Source organism: Elephantulus edwardii, unplaced genomic scaffold (genome assembly GCF_000299155.1).
Source record: "Elephantulus edwardii isolate Elephantulus edwardi_28Jun2011 unplaced genomic scaffold, EleEdw1.0 scaffold00116, whole genome shotgun sequence".
Classification (NCBI taxonomy): domain Eukaryota; kingdom Metazoa; phylum Chordata; class Mammalia; order Macroscelidea; family Macroscelididae; genus Elephantulus; species Elephantulus edwardii.
In genome coordinates, this window is record NW_006399866.1 from 3,714,311 (window position 1) to 3,736,388 (window position 22,078).

Sequence of the window (22,078 nt, forward strand, 5' to 3'; positions counted from 1 at the left end):
GATTTACTGCCTTTGAAAGCCCGTTGGAGGGTTAGGTATGAGTCAGTTCTTAATCAAAGGCACACAACAGATAGCGTAGAATTCAGATGTATTTTTTTCACACAATTTGCTCTAATACTATAAAATTTTTTCTTCCACAATAAAAACCTCACTGTTTAAAAAGATTAATGTTGGGGAAGGGAGGAAAATGAACAATGAATGAAAATCCAACTTTTCTGTAAACTTTTGTTAAAATCACAATTTTTTAAAAAATTTTTTTTAAAGATTAATCTTGAGGGAGCTCTGGTAGCCTAGTGGCAAGAAGCTGCACTGAAATTCCAAAAGTACATGGTTCGAATCCACCAGATGCTCTGCTGGAGAAAGAGGGACAATCTCTTCTTGTACCAGTCAGGTTCAATTTGATGACACACACACAAAAAATAATAAAATTTTAAAAATTCTTTTTGTAAAAAGATTAATTCTGTCTAGCAGCTCACACCGAGGCCCACAGGCACTCACAGGAGCCCTCCTTGCTGCCATGATGCCCAAGAGGGAGAGGTGAAAGAGGAGCCCCAAGAGATCAGTGAGGATGGCAGCCTAAGCCGCCTGCAAAAGTGGAAATGAAGCCCAGAAAGGCAGCAGGAAAGGAGAACTCTTCTGACAAAAAAGAGCAAACAAAGAGAAAAGGGGAGCAAAGGGAGAACAGGCTGAAGTAGCTAACGAAACGAAAGATTTAGCTGCAGTCAACAGAGAAATTAAAACCTCTGATGGAGCAGGAAAGAAAGAAGCTAAGTCTGATTAATATTTGTCTACCATAATAAGACAGATTGCATCACCATTTCTTTTTCTCATTTGTAATCTGAAGATTTAAATTAGACTAGCTTAAGAAAATAAAGAAAACAAAATTTAAAAAAATTTGTCTACCATGTCTTACCAGTGGTCCCTGTATCTCCCTTCTCATACAATCCAGAGGAATATTTTTATTATTTTGTAAATCCAAGTTTTTAGGAAGAAGGAAATCCCACTTCATCCCATTTTTAAGTGTAAATTCTGTAAGAAATGAGATTATTTGCTTGTTATTTGTTTTTTGGCACAACCAGAAAATGTGAGATGTTAAACTTGTGGGGAGCTTTCGATGTCAATGTAATATTCTGTGGGTAAAGGGGACAGTTTTTATATACTATAATAGATAGCATACTTAATGACAATTTGTAATCATAGTCATGCATTTATGACTTGAACATTTTAAATTGTCTACTTTCCATGTTTTTTAGATACATGAATTAGAAAATTGTTCAGTAAAAGTTCTTAAACCACTCCCTCCTTATGGCTGTCAGAACTACGTGGATTCTGTAACATCTTTGGTCTTGGTAGTCCAGTTTTCCTAATAATTTTGTTATGTGCTCTGAATGGTTGAAAATTTGAATGCATAGTGTGTGTGACAATAAATTTTGAACTAGTGGGCCTTAATGATGTGACAGGATATCAACAATTGAAGATATTGGTACTTGTTTTCTTCCTTATGAATCCAAATTTAAAGCTGGAAGGTCACTGAAATTTAGAAAAGAATTGTAACTACATAGCTTTTTAGATTTTTGGTACGTACATAGGAGGATAGGAGAATTGATGCCTTTGAGCTGTGGTGCTGGAGAAGAGTGTTGAGGGTACCATAGACTGCTAGGAAAACAGATTCATCCTGGAGAGGGTTAAACTGGGCAGCTCCTTGGAGGCAAGGATTCTGAGGCTCCATCTAACATACTTTGGACATTTTGTAAGCAGGGACAGGTCCTTGGAGAGGGACATCATGCTTGGTAGGGTGGAAGGAAAGTGCAGGGGAGGAAGACCCTCTATGAGGTGGATTGATTCAGTGACTGGGGCAATTGGGATGGGTGTATCGGAGACAGTGCGATTGGCACAGGACAAAGCAGAGTTTAGGGCTGTTGTACAGTGTCGCTATGAGTCACGACTCAACAGCACATAACAACATCAAAAATTGTGTGCAGGTTGTTCATAACGCCTCTATACTGGCCCGTAAAACAACCAGTAAAATACAAATCACGAAGAAAAAAAAAGACTAATCTTAGCATTGACTGTGTGATTATGGGTGTGGTAAGTTATGTTGCGCTGCTGAATGGTTGACAGTTCAAACCAACCAAGCCCCTCAGCAAGAGAAGGCAGCAGTTTTCCCCCATTCAGTTCTGGAAACCTGATAGAGGGTCACCTTAAATTGACAGCAGTGACTCTGAGTGTTTCATTTACTTATCTTTAAAATTTAAGCATTTTAAATCTAAAAATAAGTTGCTGTGTAAGTTACACATCCTCCCCTACCTCACTCTTCTTCAAGCTGTAACTTTTTCCTGTGGTTCAGTGAGGTTTGCACAAGTTCTCTTAAAACTTTGTGGCCTTTTCCCACTGTTCTGGGAAAGCTCCTCACATCTCCCCTGCTCCCAGAGTCCTCTTGCATTTCAACCCATCACACCACTAACACCCACTGCAAAGAACACATGATTTATTTAAAGACAATTTATCAATAGCATTGATTGAAGAACAAAACATACAGAAAAGCAAAACAGACTAATATTCTGCACTTGGTCTTAGCCAAAAGGCCAAGCAGCGATAATATTCTGATCCTCTGGAGTGAGGCCTGCTGAATTCAAACAGCTCCATCTGTAAGTGTCCAAAGTCCTGGGTATAGCTTCTCAAGCAGAAAGCCTTGGGTCTGCTTGCTCTCTGGGGAGCTTCTTGAGTCTGAGAAGGGAGAATCACCAAGGTGCAGATCCTTCTTTGAGTAGTATCCCATTGTGGAGGTCAGTTTAACCAGTTCATGGTCCCTTTGATGTTGACCTTCACCTTCCAGATCAAGGCTAGGGTAATGGAGCCATATATGCTGCCACTGAGGCAAATTAAATGCAGGGATCTAACAACACAGCCCTAAGTAGAAGGGCAGAGAGGCAGGTAAGTGGGGACGCATCAATGTCCTGGAAGTATTTGCTGAATCTTGGGTCTCAGGTCATGAACAGGTCGGGGGGGGGGGGGGAAGAGGGTGGCTGGGCAGAGAATGGGCCAAGGTGGTAAGAATCAGTGTGTACCCCGTTGAGAAAGGGGATCAGAGCCTGACCAGCTCCCTTCTGCTCAGCTCCAATAGAGCCCAAAGCTCTCTCAGCTAGAACTTGCCAGAAAATCAGAGGCCCAAGGCAGGAGTGTGCTGGTCCGCTGATCTGGGGACACCAGAAAGAACATTATCTCAAACTCCTTTCTACCCGTATGTCCCCCCTCTTAACCAAGCACTTGCCAAATGGCAATAAATAACTAGGAGTCTTAATAAATAATAAATCTTCCGAATACTGTATGTTGGGCAAAGAGGAGGCAAAAAGGCAAGTGCATCAAATTCCCAGGAAAATCTAAGGTACAGGGTGGTAAAGGTGCCTAGGGTATAGGGGGTACATAAGAGAAGTGGAGATCGGGGTGGTGTGGAGATCTGTTCTTGCCCATAGTTGGCTTTGGGAAGCCAAAAAGGAGTCATGGTTGCTCAAGTCAGGAGGCTATGGGGCAAGAGCACGCTGGGGAAAGGGTGAGGACAAGTCTCCACACCCACTACCTGGTTCCCTGGAGAAAGAAAGGGGGGGAGTGGGGACTTGCCCAAGCAATCTTTCCACTGTCACATCTCAAAAGTGGTAGTTAGCTGTCTATACTTGAAATCCTGCTCTAAGATCTGAGAATAGCTGAAGCTGGTGACCAGCGCAGGACCAGCAGCACCTGCTCCTTCAATATGCGTGGGGTGAAGGAGTCCACAAAGGCGCTGACAGCATTCAAGGCACACACATTTATGCCTGGTCCCAGGGAGGCTCCCTGTGGTCCCACTTACCCTCTGGGGACACAGCCATAAAGGGTGGACTGGGACCTAGAGGCCCATGTGAATGCTGACTTTGTGGAAGCATTTGCATCCCAGAATCCTCCTAAAATCCTTTTCTCTTGGAGTACGGACAACACTGGAAAGGGAAGGGCCTTAGGGAGAATTTCTGCAAAGATACACAGCTCTCTGTTATCTTTTAGCAGCTTTTGGTTTTCCAGTTTTTGTCCTGGGAGGCAGGTGGGTGGCCTCTAATGAGGCACTGTGGGCTCCCCCTCCCATTCTGGGGAACCTGGGAGCCTATTGCTGGAGGTGGACACATTGCAAAGGCCAAGGTTCATGTCTAGGGCTCTGCTCAGAATCCTGATGCTGCCTCCTTAGTTCATGGGAGAGAAGTAAGGACAGAAGAGAAAAGGGCTAGGGATAAGGCACCCCAGGAGAAAAGGGAAGAGGGGGAACAATGGAGAAAGGAGCATCCAGAGGGAAATACCAAATCCATGGTCTGTGAAGAGGTGAAGGAAAAAGAGAAGGAGCCAGAGGTAGAGAGAGACAGACAGAAGCTGAGACCCAGAGGGATTCAAAGCCACCCTCACATCCACCTCACACCCACACTGACACAAAGAAACACAGACAGAGAAGCAGACAGCTGTAGGCTCAGAGACACAGACACATGGGACTTACACACAGTGAGAGATGGGTGTGACCTTAGCCTGGCAGCCTCCTGGCTCCTGCACAGTGTCACTTTCCCCATGGAGAAGCCTCAGCACCAACCTCCAGAGGAAGTGTTTTCTGGCCCATTTGCTCGGTGTCTGCCCCTTACCAAAGTCCAGAAAACTAAAAGCAGGAAAGGAGGAAGGGGCAGCAGAGCAGAGGCAGGAAGAACACTTGACAGTCCTCCAGCATCTTCAACATGCCCCAGCCCAAGGAAACAGAACGCTATGAGCTCAGACCTGGCTCAGCAACCTAGGCAGAGGGCTCCAGGGCTGAGGACATTGGGAAGCCAGGGCTGTGTTATGAACAGAGCCTTGCAGAGTTGAGTCCCCAGCAGGAGCTGCCTGGGACAAGAGGGCCAAGATAGAAGGCCCGGAGTGTGGCCAATTCTGCAGTTTCCCTTCCGGCTGGGATCTTACAGGCTTCTGTGCATTCCAAAAGCCAGGGATCGCTGGCTTCTCTCCCAAACCTGGACCTCTTGTCACCATGTTACTTTGAGTCCTGAAGTTCCTTCGCTTTTTGTAGGATCTGGCAAACATCTGTGATGGGATAATCCTGGACGTGGAAAAGGCCAACAATATGCATCTAAAGTCAGCTCACCCTCTGCCATTCTGGCCACACCTAAGCCCTTCCCATTGGGACCTATCATTGTGCTGGACCCTGGGCATCAGGGGAAAGGACCATAGATAACTGTATCCTGACCAAAGTTATATGTATAAGCTAATGCAGCACCTCTGAAGCACTAACTTACCCAGTTCCTCTGGGAAGGCCCGGAATCTCACAATGTCTTCTTCCTTAAGGCCAGCTGCCATCCTGCCCCACCTCTCCTTACTCTGTCCTCAAAGCCTGGGTCCCACTCAGCAACCCTCGCACCCTGCTGGACACTGTGCATGCACCTGTCCAATGAATTATCAACAGTCCTAAGAAGAAGCTGCTGTGATTATGACCATTTTTCAGAGCAATTCACAAGTTAAGAAAAATGAACCCAAGATCAGGTCAAGTCCTGATGAAGAAACAGACCTAAAGAGGTTGTACTTGTCTCTGGTCACATAACTAGCACAGAACAAAATCAGTACCCGAAAGGCCAAGTCATTCACTCAAAGCCCCACAACACTCAAGGTCACTGATAGACGTGGGACTCAAACCCAGATCTGTAACATTCTCCAGTTCCAGATCCCAGCTCATCACAACAACTGATATTGACTGGATTCTTGTTAAGTACGTGCTACACAGTAAAGAAACAACCGGTCCCTTCAAATCTCCATTACCTGCAGGAGCCGCATGTTTACAGTAAAGTCTCCTTCCAGCAACTGCTCCCGGATCAGTCTAAGAAAAACAAGCAGCAAAGATGCTGGAACCGTGGTGTGCACTGTGAAGAGGCCAACCCAGGATGCTTTCCGCTCCTCCTTCACCACCCACAGCAAGTCAGACCTCAAGTTCTCCCAAGAACTCCATTGGCTTCCCTCCATACACATGAAAAGCAGCCTCCTGACCATCCCTCAGAGAACTGAAGATTCTCCCCTCCAATTTATCCGAAGATAAACTTATCCCAAAGATGGCCAAATGAGCAGACATGGGCCATAGCCAAACTTACATGAGCATGGAGCAACAGACAAGGAGCAGGAAGTCAAAGCGGTTGTCATCAGCAAAGAGGGAGTCCCAGATACGGATGACATCAGGCAACAAGAATTCCTGGGAGAGGAGCAGTGTCAGCCAGCGGAAGGCAAAGAACTGGGGCTTGATGTGCTGCTCTTGCTGGGAGGAGAGAAGTGCAAGTGGGTCACAATATGCATGATGGTGGTTATCATGGAATACCATGCAGTCTACCAGAAATGAATGCAGATGACTGGACACAGTGAACACAGGATCATTGTTGGGGGTGAGCACTGAACTTAGACTGGGTAAAGGGATACCTGCTGCTTGCTGCCAGCAAATGTAAGCAGGTCTCCTATTTTTCAAGAGAAGCCAGAAGAACAGACTTCATAAACACTTTAGATATATAAACGATGGCTCCAAGTCTTTAAAAACTGCGCAGTTTGTAACCTCAGATTTATGAGTATATATAACCAGGCACTTATTACAGGCCTGGCCTATAACACTCTTCATATATTTTCTCTTTTCCAATTCATACACCAACCCTTCAAAACAGTCATCAACACTTTAGACATGAACCACAGGAAATGTTATTAAGTGAAAAAATAAGCTATAAAACAGCATGATTTGACTGCTGCTTTTTTAAATAAACATGAACGCTACTACAATAAAAAAAAACTTATTTTAAACAAAATTATTTGTTATTTAAGTGGACCATTATTAAGCTTAACTAACTGAGCCACACAACACTCAAGATCACTGTCCCTGTGGGAACCATGGTGCTAAGCAAAAGGTCAGCAGTTAGCACACACTTGATAACCAAAAGGTGAGTGGTTGGAACCCACCAGCCACTCTACAGCAGAAAGCTATGGCTGGCAGCCTGTCTGTAAGAAAGCAAAGGCTTGGAAATCCTACAGGGTAGTTCTACTCTGTCCCACAGGATTGTTATGATTCAACAGCAAGGGGCTTAAACAACTCACACTGTGTCTGGTACCCAGCAGCCACTGAGTAATTCATAACATCTCATCCACTCCCATTTGGCTAAGTTTCCACTGTCAGCTGCCAAGGTCACCCCGTCTGCCCACAGTATGTGAGACAATGTTCCCCAGTAGAAGCAGTCACTTGTTGATCCCCAGGCTCTGCTCAGGAAGCCTGTCGTCTCTGTCTCCTTCTATCTGTGCACCTGCACACGTGGTCCTTGGGGTCCTCACCAGTTTCAAGTAGAGCTCCATGTCCTTCTCCTTCAGTGTGGAATACACCTTTTCCATCTTGTAGGTGATGCCACACTGTGAGTCATCCAGGCTTTTGATGAAGTTGTCCCGGATCTCAGCCATGAGGTTAGTGAAGCAGAAAAAGGTGTCTGCTTCAGCATGCTCTGGGGGAGACACGCAAAGTGTGGGCACAGGTGAAGTGGTGCTCTCTGTCCCACCTCATCTCTGTCTGACAAGTGATTATCCCCATCCCTCCTGAGCCTCATTCCTTCCTCTGTCCTTGACCACTCTCTTTCCCTAGACTAAAACCACTATACTGCCATTCTGCATACTCATTTATCAATGCATTAACTGCAAGCTCTCTTAATGACATTTTCCAAACCATTCAGCTTTCCGTGCATACATGTACAGAGATCAAGAGATTGGTAAACTAGAAAGTCAATAATCTAAACAGCTAGAGCCAGTCAGGATTCAGATGATCTCACTTCTCTGAGAAAGGAAAATGAAAGCCCAGATAAAAGGGAGCTGCACAGCCTCATACAGCCCACTTTTCTGGGGAGCCAGGAAAAGGAGTGCTGGCAGCCGAGAACTCTTATACCTTTCCACTCGCTGTTGGGGTCTGTGGCAAAGGTATAATACAGGGGTCCGACAATCTCGTTCATGCCCTGCACATAGGCGATTCCAGGGTTGAGCTTGGCATAGATGAACAAGATTCGCTCCACCACCTCCCAGTGGGCCTCACAGCCGTTGGGCAGCACCTCATATTCATTCAGGGATGACGGCACAGTGGTCTTGTGCGGGGAGCTCATCTAAGGAAGAAGAAGAGACACTATTAGAAAGGTGCAAGGCATTACCAGTAGGTCTAGGGCGGAGGCCAGACACCTAAATCTTTAACTGACCCTTGAAGGACTCTGTCAGACAGTTCATACTGGGAACCTCTGCTCTACTGCAAAGGTGGGTAACAGGGATCACCACCTTTTTATTTATCTCTCAGCTTTTTCTTATGAAAAATCTCAAAAAAAAAAAAAAGAAAAATCTCAAACACTCTGAGAAGCTGAAATAGCAGCAGAATACATATCTGTACACTTTCAATCTAGATTGAATATTTTGCATATTACTTTGTTTTTATTTTAAGCCCACAGACAGATTAAGTTATAGACATCCTGATCTTTCACCCCCATGCACTTCATGGCCATCACCTGAGAATAAGGACATCCTCCAACCTATCATTATCACATTTAAGATTAACAAAAATTCCGTAATATTGTCTGATACCCAATCTGTGTTCAATTTCCTTGAATGTCTCAGGAATATCTTTCATTGTTTTACCAGGATACAACCAAAATTTATGTGTTGAATTGGAGTGTCAGGTTCCCTTAGTATCTCGATCTGGGGCAGGTGTCTACTATTTTGTCCTACAATACTCACTTCAGAGTTTTTGACATTAAGTTTCTCACCCCTCTCACAACTGAGATATAATTTGTGTATAGCAAAATGAAAACTCTTACCTATACAGTGAAATTAATTTTTTTTCTTACACATGCCCCTATCCAATCACTAGCCAGACCAAGATACAGATCATCCCATAATCTAAAAGTTCTTCCATGCCCTTTCCCAGTGACTATCCCTTGGCTAAGATTTTTCTGATAAGCCTAGAGATCAGCTGGCCTAGTGGACAGAAAGTGATGCTACCAAGCCAAAGGTGGGTGACTCTAATCCGTGGCCCTCAGGCCTGTTTTTAATTGTTTTTGGTCAAACATTCTTCTAGGTCATATAACCCTGTGTGTCCACTTGCCATACAGAGGTAACTCGTGGTTGCTGTGAAGCCGAACACTGTGACACTGTTGTGTCAACTGTGTTAATGGTTACTCAAGGCAGACAGTGTTTGGTGGAGCTCCCTGATTAATAGCTTGCCTCCAGAAACCCTATGAACCTGGAGAAAGGATAAAAGTCACGCAAGAGTTGAAGACTTTTGTTCTTTCTTTCGCCTAACAACAACAACAACAACAACAACAGTGGATATTATTTTACTTAGTTTTCTACCCTCCCCCCAACTGTTTGTTACATTTCATGAAAAAGCTTTTTTTAAAAAAATTTATTTTATTTTATTATTTCTTTTGCATGTGTACCATCAAATCAGATCTGACTAGTACAGGAGGAGATTGTCCCTCCTTCTCCAGCAGAGCATCTGGTGGATTTGAAGAAAAAGCTTTAAATAACTTGGTCTCACACATTTTTGTCTAACCTTGAGCTGCTGACTCTTTGTAACTGGTATGCACCTCACAGGGATTAGTTAATCTACCCATGCAAATAAAGTGACTATGAACTATGCAAATGAGGTTGCTACAGCCTACTAAGTGAATGAAAAGTATCTGTGACTTTCAACGTGGATTGCTCAGTTTGTGTCTTATCCTCTCTGAGGTGGTGTCTTTAGATTGACAAGAAAAAATATATATATTTTTTACAGCCAACCCCACAGAGGTTTTTCAGACAGAAACAGACGGAAGAAAGAAGAGAGAAAAAGTCAAGAGAGAAGAGGCAAGGAAACTTGTAAAAGAAGGGCAATTAATAATAAGTAACAGGATTAAAAGGGGCCCAGTAACAGAAATAGACCTTGAAGAGGCTCTTTGGCAGAGTTGGTGGTGATAGACAACAGGAACAGTAGGACTATGTCTTCTTCTTATTATTATTTTGTGTGTGTGTGTGTGTGTACCGTCAAATCAGATCTGACTGGTACAGGAGATTTCCCCTCCTTCTTCAGCACAGCATCTGATGGATTCGAACCACGTACCTCTGGGATTACAGTGCAGCTTCTTGCCACTAGGCTACCAGAGCTCCCTAGGACTATGTCCTAAGGAAGCCAAAATATTTGTCCTTACATGGATTAGAGGAGGCCTACACAGCTTAGAGGGAGCTCTGGTGGCCTAGTGGTAAGAAGCTGCATTGCATCCGAAGGAATGAGTTTGATCCACCAACTGCTCCTTGGGAAAAAGCTGACAATCTTCTCCTGGGCGACTGCCTTGGAAAACCCATTGGAGGGTCAACTATGGATTGGTCCCAACTCAACAGTACACAGTAACACAAAAACACCACAGCCTGGAGGAGGCATACAGGGCCTTGAGGAGAGTCTACTTACTTGCACGGTCAAAAGGGGCCAGGACAAAGTTCTGCAGTGAAGATGGAGACTCTGTCTACAGGCTTCCCAATCCTGAGTTGTATCCTATGGTTTGCTTAAAAGATCACTTCACTCTAAGTTTAATATGGGAATTCTCAGTTGCCATTACAATACATTATCAAACCAAGCAGAGAAGCCTATCATACCAGAGTCAGAATTGGTAAAAAGCCTAAAGAGTGGAGGCAGGGCCCTGGGAACATTAAACTCCCTATCCAATTATACATACACACACAGACATGGACATGCATGTACACAAATGCACATACATACGTATCATTTGCATATCTCAAAAAAAGTCAGTGCTGTCCCATTGGAACCAACTCATAGCTGACTCACTAGAGGGTTTTCAGGAGGCTGTAAATCACATAGGAGGAGATTGCCCACTATTCTCCTGAGGAGCCACTGGTATATTCAATTACCAGAGAGGCACCTTCCGGGTCAGCAGCACAACTTCCTATAGACTACATTACCAGAGCTCCAGATTGCTAACAGACATTGGAATCTTTCTATGTGCAGGATGGTGCACATATTTCTCCATTTACTCCTCTCAACAACCTAGAACACTCTCTTAATATCACTTACAAGTGGAGGAAACAGCATTAGAAAGGTTAAGTCATTTGTCAAATGTCTTGCAGTAGGTGCTAGGACTTGGACTTGAAGTCAGACTCAGTCCAGGCCTCTAGGTCAGAACACCCCTCAAGAATGTCCAGTCTTTTCCATTTCTCAAGAATACACACAGACATGACTATCTTTCACCCTCCTGACAGATGAAAAGACAGGCAGTGCAGAGATTATGAAGCCCAGGTTATGGAAAAAGAAACATGAACCTAGCATTACTTGTCCAGAGTCACAGACCTCAATTTTAAACTCAATCTCCCAACCAGAGGCCTAGAGGATCTATGTGTAAAACTTCTGGTTGGGTTATCTGCAACTAAGACCAGGTCCAACAGCTAAAATGAGTAACAGCTTAGTTCCTGAGCCCCACATGCTAAAGCGAGCTCTTGTGGCCTAGTGGCAAGAAGTTGCACTGCAATCCCAAAGGCAAGCAGTTCAAGGTCACCAATCTCTCTGCAAGAGAAGGATGGGTAATCTCCTGTGCAATTAACTGCCTCAGTCAGCTATAATTCAGTTCCTACTCAACAGAACACAACAACAACAAATACTAAAGTGAAATGAATGACAGGAGGCAAACCCCCCACAGACCTTCAGCCAGGAAGTCAGCAGCCACATAAGAGGGCTGCCCACAAAGCCAGCTATGTGGTCATAAAACCAAGCTCCTGCACTACATGGCAATTCTGGATACCTAACTCTGCCATAGACACACAGAACCCCATCCGCAGGAACAGCTGCAAGGACACCCTTGCTGGCCCAAGAGTAGAGAATGGTTACTCTCTTACATGCCCAGAACCTTCAGCAAACTCATTCCACTTGGAGAGAAACATTTCTACAATATTTTCTTCTTAAGGAATAATGACTTGCCCAGAAGTTTTATCAGTCACTGAACATACACTCAGCCCAGAAATAGAGGAGTCATCTCTGACTTTTCTGTTTCCTTCACCATCCAATTCACTTGCCAGTAACAAGTCCTGTCAATTTTATCTCCAAAGGCTCTCAGGTCTGTGTCCACTGCTCGCCAGTTGAGGCTACTACCACCCCATACCTGGCCCTAAGAGGCTCCTCAACCTCCACCATGTCCCCTCAAGTCAGTATCCACACACCACTGCAAAACAATCTTTTGCAAAAGGGACCTAAGTCACAGCACTCTGCTCATAATGCATCAGGGGCAACCCAGCCCTCAGGACAGAGGTTTCACAAGTCCTAACCACCGATGACCTCGCAAGCATCCTTTGTAGCCCTTTCCTCTCCTCTGGTTACCTCTAGCCACACTAGACACCCTCACTCCTTAAATATACACTCCTCACTCCTGCTGAGAACGTTCCCGTGTAAGGTCTTCTCCCCACAGATGCCCATCCTCTTTACATTTCAAAGACCTCAATTTATAGATTGTTTCCTCAGGGAGGCCTTCACTAATCTCCACACCAAGTCCAGAAGGACCAACTCACCTACAGCTCAGCTCATGAAGCATAAGGCAGCGCCTGGCACCCAGCAGAAATGCAATGAGCATTTGCTAAAGAGCTCCAAGAGTGGAACTGGCAGAGCTACTGCTGAGGACCATGTCAGATGACTGCCGAGAAGCTTTTCAGTAAGATTGAGTGTGCACCAGATGCCCCAGCGGTCAGAGTCAAGAGAGGGGACAGGAGAGAAAAGGTTGTCCCAGGCTAGCCCCAGAGCCCCATAGGTGCCTCTCACATTTGTGACTCCACTCCGGTTCCGAGCTACTGTCTGGGATTTCAACGTTGTCTGTTCCACCCGCTTTCGGAGGGTCTCAAATTCATTCTGGGGGTCCAGGATGAGAAGGCAAGGGTACTCAGTAGCCCTCTGAAAGAAGGATATATCTGGGCACAGTCTCCTGTGAAAAGAAAACAGGAGAAAGTACCATTATTCACAGTAGAGGTTTTGGCCATTCCATCCGTACCCTGCTGCCAGGAGATCCTAAGCATTCTCAAAGGCATTTAAACATTTAATTATACAACAGTAAGATTTAAGAAAAAATACACTGACATAATATACAAATATATACCCATTTAAACAATAGGAGACCTGGTGACAAAGTGTTTAAAGCACTTGACTACTAAGCACAGGAACCTACAGTGGCTCCAGAGGAGGGGGTGTGGCAATCTGCCTCCATAAAGGCTCACAGCCTTGGAAACCCGGCAGGACACTGCTACCCTGTCCTATGAGGCCACAGTGAGTCAGAATCAACTCAACAACAGCTATTTGGTGGGGTTTGTTGTTGTTTTTTTCTTTTCTTTTCGTCTTGTGTACCACTGAATCAGATCTAAATGGCATCAGGGGAGATTGCCCCTCCTTCTCCAGTGGAGCATCTGGTGGATTTGAGTTATTTGGTTTTAAAAGAATATACTGGGTTGACTGGAGGCAGTCGTCAGAACAGAGCAAGGAAATACTGCATGGTTCAAAATTGGGAAGGGTCTATGCCAGGGATGTGTCCTTTCTCCATACTTTTGCAATCTATATGCAGAATAGATTATCCGGGAGACTGGGCTGTATGAGGAGAAGTGTGGCATCAGGATTGGAGGAAGATTCATCAATAATCTGCTTTATGCAGATGATACAACCCTGCTTGCTGAAACTGAGGAGGACCTGAAGCGCTTGCTGCAGAGGGTTAAGGACTGCAGCCTTCAATAAGGACTGAAGCTCAATATCAAGAAGACAAAGATTTTCACCACTGGGCCAACTGGCAGCATCAGGATGGATGGTGAAGAGACTGAGATTGTTCACAGCTTTAGTTTGCTTGGCTCCACAGTCAACACTCTTGGCACCAGCAGCCAGGAAATTAAAAGACGTATAGTGATGGAGAAAGTCTGCTGTTAAGGACTGCTCCAAAGTAATGAAGAGCAATGATGTCACTCTGGAGACTAAGGTGCGCCTGGTACAGACCATGGTCTTTGCAATCACTTGCTATGCATCAGAGGGCTAGAGAGTGACTAGGGAGGATAGAAGGAGAATGGATGCCTTTGAGCTGTGGTGCTGGAGAAGAGTATTGAATATACCATGGACTGCTAAGAAAACAAACAGGTTCATCCTAGAGAGGGTTAAACCAGGCTGCTTCTTGGAGGCCAGCATTCTGAGGCTTCATATGGCATACTTTGGACATGTTGCAAGGAGGGACCAGTCCTTGGAGAAGGATGTCATGCTTGAGAGAGTGGAGGGACAGCGCAGGAGAGGAAGACCCTCTATGAGGCAGACTGATTCAGTGACTCGGGTAATCAGGCTAGGTGTGTTGGAGACAGTGAGATTGGCACAGGATAGAGCAAGGGTTAGGGATGTTGTACATAGGGTCGCTATGAGTCATAGTCAACTCGACGGCTCATAAAAACAACAACAACATCCAGAAACTTGCAATGGAGTCTTACTTATCAATACTTTTTGCAGCCACAAGCAGAGAATGAAATGACAGCAAGTGCTGTCAGTAAAAACAAAAGGTGAAAATGTCAAGGAAAAGATTCTCCCCTGGAGCCTTCCACAGGAGAACCTTTGCCAAGTCCTTGATTTAGGACTTCTAGATTCCAGCACAGACAAAGATCTAGTTTCTACTTTTGGAGCCACCTAGTTTGTGTAATTTGTCAGGACATCCCTAGAACACTTATTGAGGGATAAAGCAATGTCTGCCAATACAAGCACAGGACCCCACTCACTCAGTGCACTTGCCAGCTCCTCCCTGAACCCACCATCAATGAAGCCTAGACTCAACAACCAAACAGCTCCCAAGGTACCACCCTGGGGACCTGGGCTGGAAAAGTTAAAGTGGAGCCAGAAAACCACTCAGAGGGCCCATGGCCAGTGTGCAGACCCCCAGGTGGACTCACTTACCGGACATCTTTGTCGATCTGCAGCAGCACCTCATTATCCTTGAAGTATGTGTTCCATCGACTGTCAGGGTTGGGGTTGAGTGGCTGTGGGGGAAAAGCAGTGACTTCATCCTAGGCCCAGCTGGGGCCACAGGGAAGACACTGTACACTCAACTGTGGAATTACATGAGCAAGCCCACCTCCAACCCAGCATGTTCAAAGTCCACAGCCAGTCCTGTTATCGGCCTTGTGGATATCTCTATTTGGCAGGGACTGTTTTCCTGTCCTCTGCTGGAGCTCTGCATCTTTATTTGGCAGGGACTGTTCTTCCTCTCCTCAGCCATAGCCTTGTTGTTGTTGCCATCAAGTCCAATCCAAACAAAGTGACTCTCTATGACAGAGAACTGCCCCACATGGCTTCCTAGGCCTGTAATCTCCCCAGAAGCAGATCACCATGTCTGTCTGTCTTGAAGAATTATGGGAAGGTCTGAACCACTCAACTTTTAGTTACTTACTCACTGTCATGTGCCATGGGTTTCTAAAGCCATACATTACAGTAAGAGGAATGGTGGCCATCTTTCTCTCATGGAACCAATAGTGGATTCAAACCACCAGAGATGTGCACAGCTGTTGGGAGAGTAGCACAACTGACTACAGACTACTCCACTAGAGTGCTTTCCAACTTTTAGTTAGCAGCCATGTATCAGGCCCATTGTACTACCAGGATCCTACGACTCACAGTAACCCTCCATCATGTTTCCAATGTTGTAAATCTTGAACAAGAGAAGAGTGCCCATTTTTCTCCCTCAGAGCAGCTGGTGGATTTGAAATGCCAGAGATGCTCAGCCTCTTGGTTTGCTAGCAGCACAACCCGCTACAGACTACAGCATTAGAGCTCCTTATTTTAACACTGTCGTGTGCTGCCAAGTCCACTACCACTCACAGCAACCCTATGATCAGCAGATCTGTACCCTGCTCTGTCCTGTGCCATCCTCATCATCTCTGATATTCTCAAGCCCACTGTTGCAGTCTCTGTGTCAATCTATCTGGTTGAGGATCTTCCTCTCTTTCACCAACCTTCCACCTTTCCAAGCACAACCAAGTATTTTTCCAAGGACTAGGCCTTCCTAGTAGGATGCCCAAAGTTTGTGAGATGAACTTTGACCATCCCTGCCTCTATGAAGTACCTGGTTACAGTTTCTCCAAGACATAGTTGGGGTTTTTAGCAGTCCACTGGATATTTAGTACTCTTCTCTAACATAACTCAAGGCATTAATTCTTCTATAATCCTTATTCACTGTCCAACTTTCAGACACATACTAGTAACTGAAAAGATGATGGATTGGATCAGGTGCACCCTAATTTTTTATTTTTTTTTTAATTTATTTTATTAATTTTTGTGCGTGTACCGTCAAAGCAGATCTAACTGGTATAGGAGGAGATCGTCCCTCCTTCTCCAGCAGAGCATCTGGTGGATTCAAACCGCACATCTCTGGGATTGCAGTGCAGCTTCTTGCCACTAGGCCACCAGAGCTGCCTTAATTTTTTAAACCGACACTGTTGCTTCTCAGAGTTTTGGAGAAGTCTTTGACAGCAGATTTGTACCATCAAGATATGTACCATCACATCACACTGACTCACATCTGACTCTCCTGCAGGTTTTCACAGACAGTACATTATGTGGGAGGAGACTGCTCCTTTTTCTTATGCAGAGCAGCGGGTAGATTCAAACTGCACACCTTTAGGTTGGTAACTCAATTCCTTCCTATTAAGCTACCAGAACTCCCTAATGTGATACAATAGGTCTTTTAAAATCTAATTTATTAGTGCTCTGACCTGTCAAAAAGAATATATCCAATTTTCTTCTGTCACTGTAAATATATAGGGAGATGTGCAACAATAAATTAATATTAAATAAGTACAATTTTTTAAAAACCAACAAAACATATAGGGAGGAGCTCAGTGTTTGCAGATGGAACAAGGCTTCCTCCAGTTTCCAGAAAGTTTATCCTCCTCAAAGAACCAGGATGAGGATTAGAGAGAACGAATGTACACTTGACACAGTGCTAGTTATCATTATGTTACTGGCTGGGTTGAGGGCACCCACAGTTTGCCTAGACCTGAGGAAGAGGAGAATGGTGTTCAGAGGCCAAGAAGCCAAATATAGAAAAGAGCCACTAAAGGTTCCAGAGGGGAATCAAAGCCTGCTTCAGAGTAAGGAGAATCTTACCTGCTCAAAAACCTCCACTTGTCCCCACTCTAACTCCCAAACCCACTCCAACTCACATGGTCCTCAAAGGTTACATCCTCCCTTGACACTCCCATGTTGGCCTTGGCAATGCCTGGCTGGATAATCATCTCCCTCAGGAACTGAGAATATAGCTCCCTGTAGGAGAGAAGGAGGATAGCGGATGATTCCCAAAGGTCTTGCCCAGGTGGTGCAGAACAGCAGGCAAAGGCAAGATGGCCTCTCTACCTCCTGTTTGATCAGATCTAAAGGTCCTCTATTATCGTCTTTCATGGAACTTACCTCTGCTTGGCCAGGATGGAAGTCCATGAGGCTCTCTCCAAGGGGAGATAGTTCAAAAGAATCTGTATAAATGGAAAGAGGTAAGCCTCTGGTGGGTCCCCGCATCCCAACCCTGGAAAGGGGGTAGAGGCTGACAGGCCTTGAGGAAAATGGCTACTAAATCCCAGAGAAGATAAGATGGGACTCAAACCCAGGAACATGGGGGGACAGCTTCCCCTTTCCTCCCACTGCCTCTTTTCTCTCAAATTACCCCTTTCCTCTGCTTTGTGTCACAAAGACTCATCCAAATGGTAACATAACCTTGTGCTCAAGGGAACTGGAAACACTGAGCTTTTGCCCTCATCTAAGCAAACAACTTTGGCCCTTTTTCATTTGTTCCAGTAAGTACTGCTTCCACTACAATGTATGACTAGGAAGCAGAGGGTTTCATTGGCATTAGAAAGTGGCTTGTCCCTAAGGTGATCCTGGAGGGGATGTCAAGAAGAGAAAACCCAGAACTGTCCAGAAAAGCTACCTAAGGCAAGCAAGGAAAGGCACAGGACAGGAAGAAGAGACTGGGGTGGGTACAGACCATGCAGGAACCCAGAGACTGGAGACTAGGCAGAGCAGAAGTCCCACCCCAGGCACACCCACCTTCCAGCAGAGGCACCGCAGTCCGCCCTCACAGGGTATGCCTGTGGACACAGCAGGCAAAGGTCACACCCGAGGCCAGAGTTCCAGAATCCCCAGTCCTCTACTCAGGAACCAGTAGGGTGGGCAAAAGGTACTTCAAGAATCATGTTCCCATCAGAGACTGCTGGACCAGATGGATGCCAAACCAGGTTTAATAGCCCTCCACAGCCCCAGGCTAGCCCAGACCTCCTTTATCTGCCATGTTCTCAGAATAACACCATTTCAATCTTATCCTGGGTATTGCCTCCTCTGAGCAGCCTTTACCAACACCATGTCTCCCAATCAAAGTCAGGTCTCCTTGTTATAAGGAGTAATTGCCCTACGACTTCTCATTCATAGCATGCATCACATATTGGTATAATACGCTTGCATTTCTTTAACCTTGGTAATCTGTATGTACTACTGAGTAAACTGTCCAAAACCAAGCAGCACATCTTATATTCCTAGAGTCTACCACAGAGCCATGATGCACAGAAGGTATTCCTTAAGTATGTCCAGACTATAAAAAAAGCTATAAACACTGAGTACTTTACAGAAGTTATTTTACTATTACAATCTTATCTAAACCAAAACCCAAGCCCAATGCGGTTGAACTGATTCTAATTCGTGGCGTGACCCTCCACTAGGCTACTGAATCTTAAAAAACTTAACAAAGCAGACTGGCTCATGTTTCTCCCATAAAACAGCTGGTGAGTTCAAACTGGTATCTGAGCTAGCATCCCACCATTTAACGTATTATGCCAGCAAGGCTTGTTAGAATCATACTATTTAACCCTAGTAGGCAGGGAAAATGGGCATCAGTGTCCTCATTTCATCAGAACAAGCAAGAATTTAAACACAAGTGCGTCTTTTTTTTTTTTAATTTTTAAAAATCTCTACATTTTATTGTTGCTATTTTAAGTACATCTTGCAATTTCTCCTGCTAGGTAAAGTGAACCAGGTATGTGGGGTACACAAGTGCGTCTTAATCACTACCTTAGACTGCCTTCTCTTAGGTATGAAGGAGATACCAACACAGATCTCAGGAAAGTTCAAGATCAGACTGTCAAAACAGAGATAAACTTCTCCTATAATATGCTCCAAAACCTCTCCACAGCAGTTGTTGTTATGGCACCCTACATGTTGTGAACACTAGCTGATACCCCGTCATCAGAATCTGGATGGAGATGAGGGTATACTTTAAGAATCCCTTGCTGGCCAAGCTATAGTTGCAGAGCAGTGACAAGAAGCTAAACAAAGCATCCTGCTAAGATTCTCAAGAAGATGGACACAATGGTTGCAATAATGAGCTCCAATACAATCAGGCAATATTTCATTCTCTTGTATGCACAGCGTCACTATGAGTCAGAATCAACAGAATGGCACCTAACAACAACCACTATCTCCAAAGACAGGCAAAAAGTGGGTTCTCTCTGTGCTGAAAAGTTAACCACATCACAGAGAGCAAAGTCAAGCATTACTGAGAGGCAGTTCCTTAAAGTCAGAGGCTGGACTTTCACCAGACACAAAGTTCATTGTCTCCTACAACCTTCTATGGCCTGGGAGAAAACCAGTAACAATTCTGGAGTAACCAAATTCTACAACACAGAAAGTTTATAAAACAATGAGGAAAAGACCTGATCTGGCTCAAAATGTCTCCTCTCTACACTCTTCTTATTTTGAGTCTTAATCTTTTCAACTTACTCCCAAGAATCTGACAGTTCCTGGTTTAGAACCTCACTCTCACTCATTGCCATCAAGTCAGAACTAACTCATAATTGACTCTCCAGGTTTGGGAAGTCCGGAAATCACAGGAGACTGTCCATTTTTCTCACACAGAGTGGCTAGTAGAGTCAAACCAGCAGGGAGTCATGGCCTTTGAGTAATCCAACTCTCTACAGACTTCCACCACCTGGGCGCCCTCCTATAGGAATGTTAACTATGGTCCTCCAGGCTCAGGGAAGTCACTGATTCAGCTATGGAACCTGGAGAAGACTAGAGAAGTCTCCAGTAGTCTGACCTCTGGCACTGACCAGATGTGACACTGGGCATCCTCCCTTCCCATCCTGGTCACAAAGCTATCCTAGTGGAATCCTGAAAATAGAGCTGCCTCTTACCACTAAAACTGAGTTCCCGAAGCTTTTCCAAGGCAATCGTGGGTTCCTTCAAGACATCTTGGAAATCTGCAATCCTAGAAAGGAATAGGGGAAGCAAACAGAGTGCATCCTCAAAGTGGAAGGTTTAGTGGCAAGCTTTCAGCCCATAGGCTCTTCCCGCCACCTGTTTCCAAGCTGCCCCTCCCTCCACCTTCAGTATATAAAGATGGTGAAGCTCATCAAGGTCCTAACCAAAAGCAATTTTTGTTGTTTCAGAACCAACCCAGAGCTGAACCTCTATCAGCTTTTCAGGGGCAGAAAATCGCAAAGGAGGAGATTGTTCCACAGAACAGCTGATGGAATCGAACCACATACTTTTGGGTTGGCCTCACAATCCTTTACTATTGAGCCATTGAAGTTATGTAAGGCAACCTTTAGGAACTATAAATGTGATCTCTCCACTATCACATTTTCCTCTAAGCCCAGAGACACAGAATGCCAATGAAAAAAATGTCAGAAATATTCTTGTATAGAGATTCTCAACCACACACCATAAAATTAGACACATTATAATATTTGCAGAACTGGCGTAATTGGACACTTCCTACTGGGCAGGTCCAGCCCATAGTACCATACTATAGACACTCAATAACCTTAGGCACCAGGAGTAATTTGATCAGCAGATAATGGTCTTGTGTAATCTGCATTCGGCTAGCTTTCCAAACTCAAAAGCACAACCACTATGAAGATCTATGGAGCTACCAAGAAGTCCCGGTACAGTGACTTAGCATTCAGCTGCCGGACAAAGGAGGTGTTAACTCCCACCAGGCACTCAACGAGAGAAAAAATGTAACAATCCGCTTACTTCTGTAAAGATTTTCAGCCTTGGAAACCCTGTGGAGCAATTCTATCATATACTATAGAGTCACTAGGAGTTGGAAGCGATAGTGGCTTTGGGGTTTGGAACTGCAGCAGGTGAAGACAAAAAATTTTTAAATTAAGTCCCGGAGGATAACTTTACTGTGGGTACATTTAGTTAATGCTACATACAGGATGCGATCTGGAGGGGGAAAGCTAGCAGAAGAATCCAGGTTCTCTAGCACTTTCAGTAAGAAAGGGGCAAGTGGGACCCGTGTACTTTTGGAAAGAGGATACTGAGTAGGGTAAGGGAGAAACTGGAGAGAAGGTGGGGATGGAGTGCAGGGTCTCAAAGCCTTAGTTAAGAAAGATGTAGATACGAGGAAGAGAGAATCCAAGAACCCGGGGTGCGGGGAATGGAAAATGCTGAGAAAAGCAGAGGTGTCTCCGTCTCGGGCCCATAAACAGTGGACGCCCAAGTCCCAACACTGGAGAATTCCTGGTTACACCCATGCTTCCCATTCTGAGGACAAAGGGATGGCCTGGCCGGGAGTGACCTAAACGGGCAGGCCCGTGTGGCTCATTACCGGCTCTTGTGCAGGCTCGACATGGTGTTGACTTCCGGATCTCCCCGCCGCTGCCTTCGCCGCCACCGCCCACCAAGGCACGTGGGGCGTTTCACAAAAGTCTCCGGCCTGAAACGCAATGACCAGCGCGCGCACGTTCCGCCTGCTCTGTGCCACCCCACCCCCAACCCCAACCCCGCACAGATCACGTGCTGACCACCTTTCTCCCCCGCCCCCCTTTTCCTCAGGAACGCGGAGGTGCTGAGTGCTGTCATGCATCCAAGTTTTCAGGACCTTCTTAGATCGGGGATCTGCTTAGAGTAGGTGCTTTAGGCTGTTATTTCTTGCGCTTTCCTGGACCTCAGGTTTCTGTTTGTACAATATGCTCTTCTTTTTTTTTTTTTTTAAATTATATTTTATTAATTTTC

At 45.1% G+C, this 22,078-nt stretch overlaps 1 protein-coding gene across 2 annotated transcripts; it reads right to left on the minus strand.

The window, feature by feature from the left end:
• Positions 1-4,921: 4,921 nt before the first annotated feature.
• TBC1D13 (TBC1 domain family, member 13) lies at positions 4,922-21,735 on the minus strand. Of its 2 annotated transcripts, XM_006892482.1 has the most exons (12): positions 21,672-21,735; positions 20,248-20,321; positions 18,113-18,153; positions 17,480-17,541; positions 17,236-17,335; positions 14,972-15,054; positions 12,830-12,989; positions 7,943-8,153; positions 7,345-7,508; positions 6,135-6,295; positions 5,809-5,866; positions 4,922-5,095 (listed from the first exon to the last, which is right to left on the minus strand). In XM_006892482.1, exons 1-12 carry the CDS (start codon positions 21,692-21,694, stop codon positions 5,030-5,032), a joined length of 1,203 nt encoding a protein of 400 aa, XP_006892544.1. In that variant the 5' UTR covers positions 21,695-21,735; the 3' UTR covers positions 4,922-5,029. The 2 variants fall into 2 exon arrangements, with proteins under 2 accessions (XP_006892544.1, XP_006892545.1); XM_006892483.1 differs by lacking the exons at positions 7,345-7,508; positions 7,943-8,153 and having other exon boundaries at positions 5,030-5,095; positions 21,672-21,694.
• Between the last annotated feature and the right edge of the window lie 343 nt (positions 21,736-22,078).

Coding starts and splice junctions, on each gene's coding strand:
- TBC1D13 (XM_006892482.1), bottom strand. CDS start 21,694: ATGTCGAGCCTGCACAAGAGCCG. Junction 20,322..21,671: donor TCGAGCCTGCACAAGAGCCG/GTAATGAGCCAC, acceptor ATTCCTTTCTAG/GATTGCAGATTTCCAAGATG. Junction 5,096..5,808: donor TAAACATGCGGCTCCTGCAG/GTAATGGAGATT, acceptor TTCCACGTCCAG/GATTATCCCATCACAGATGT.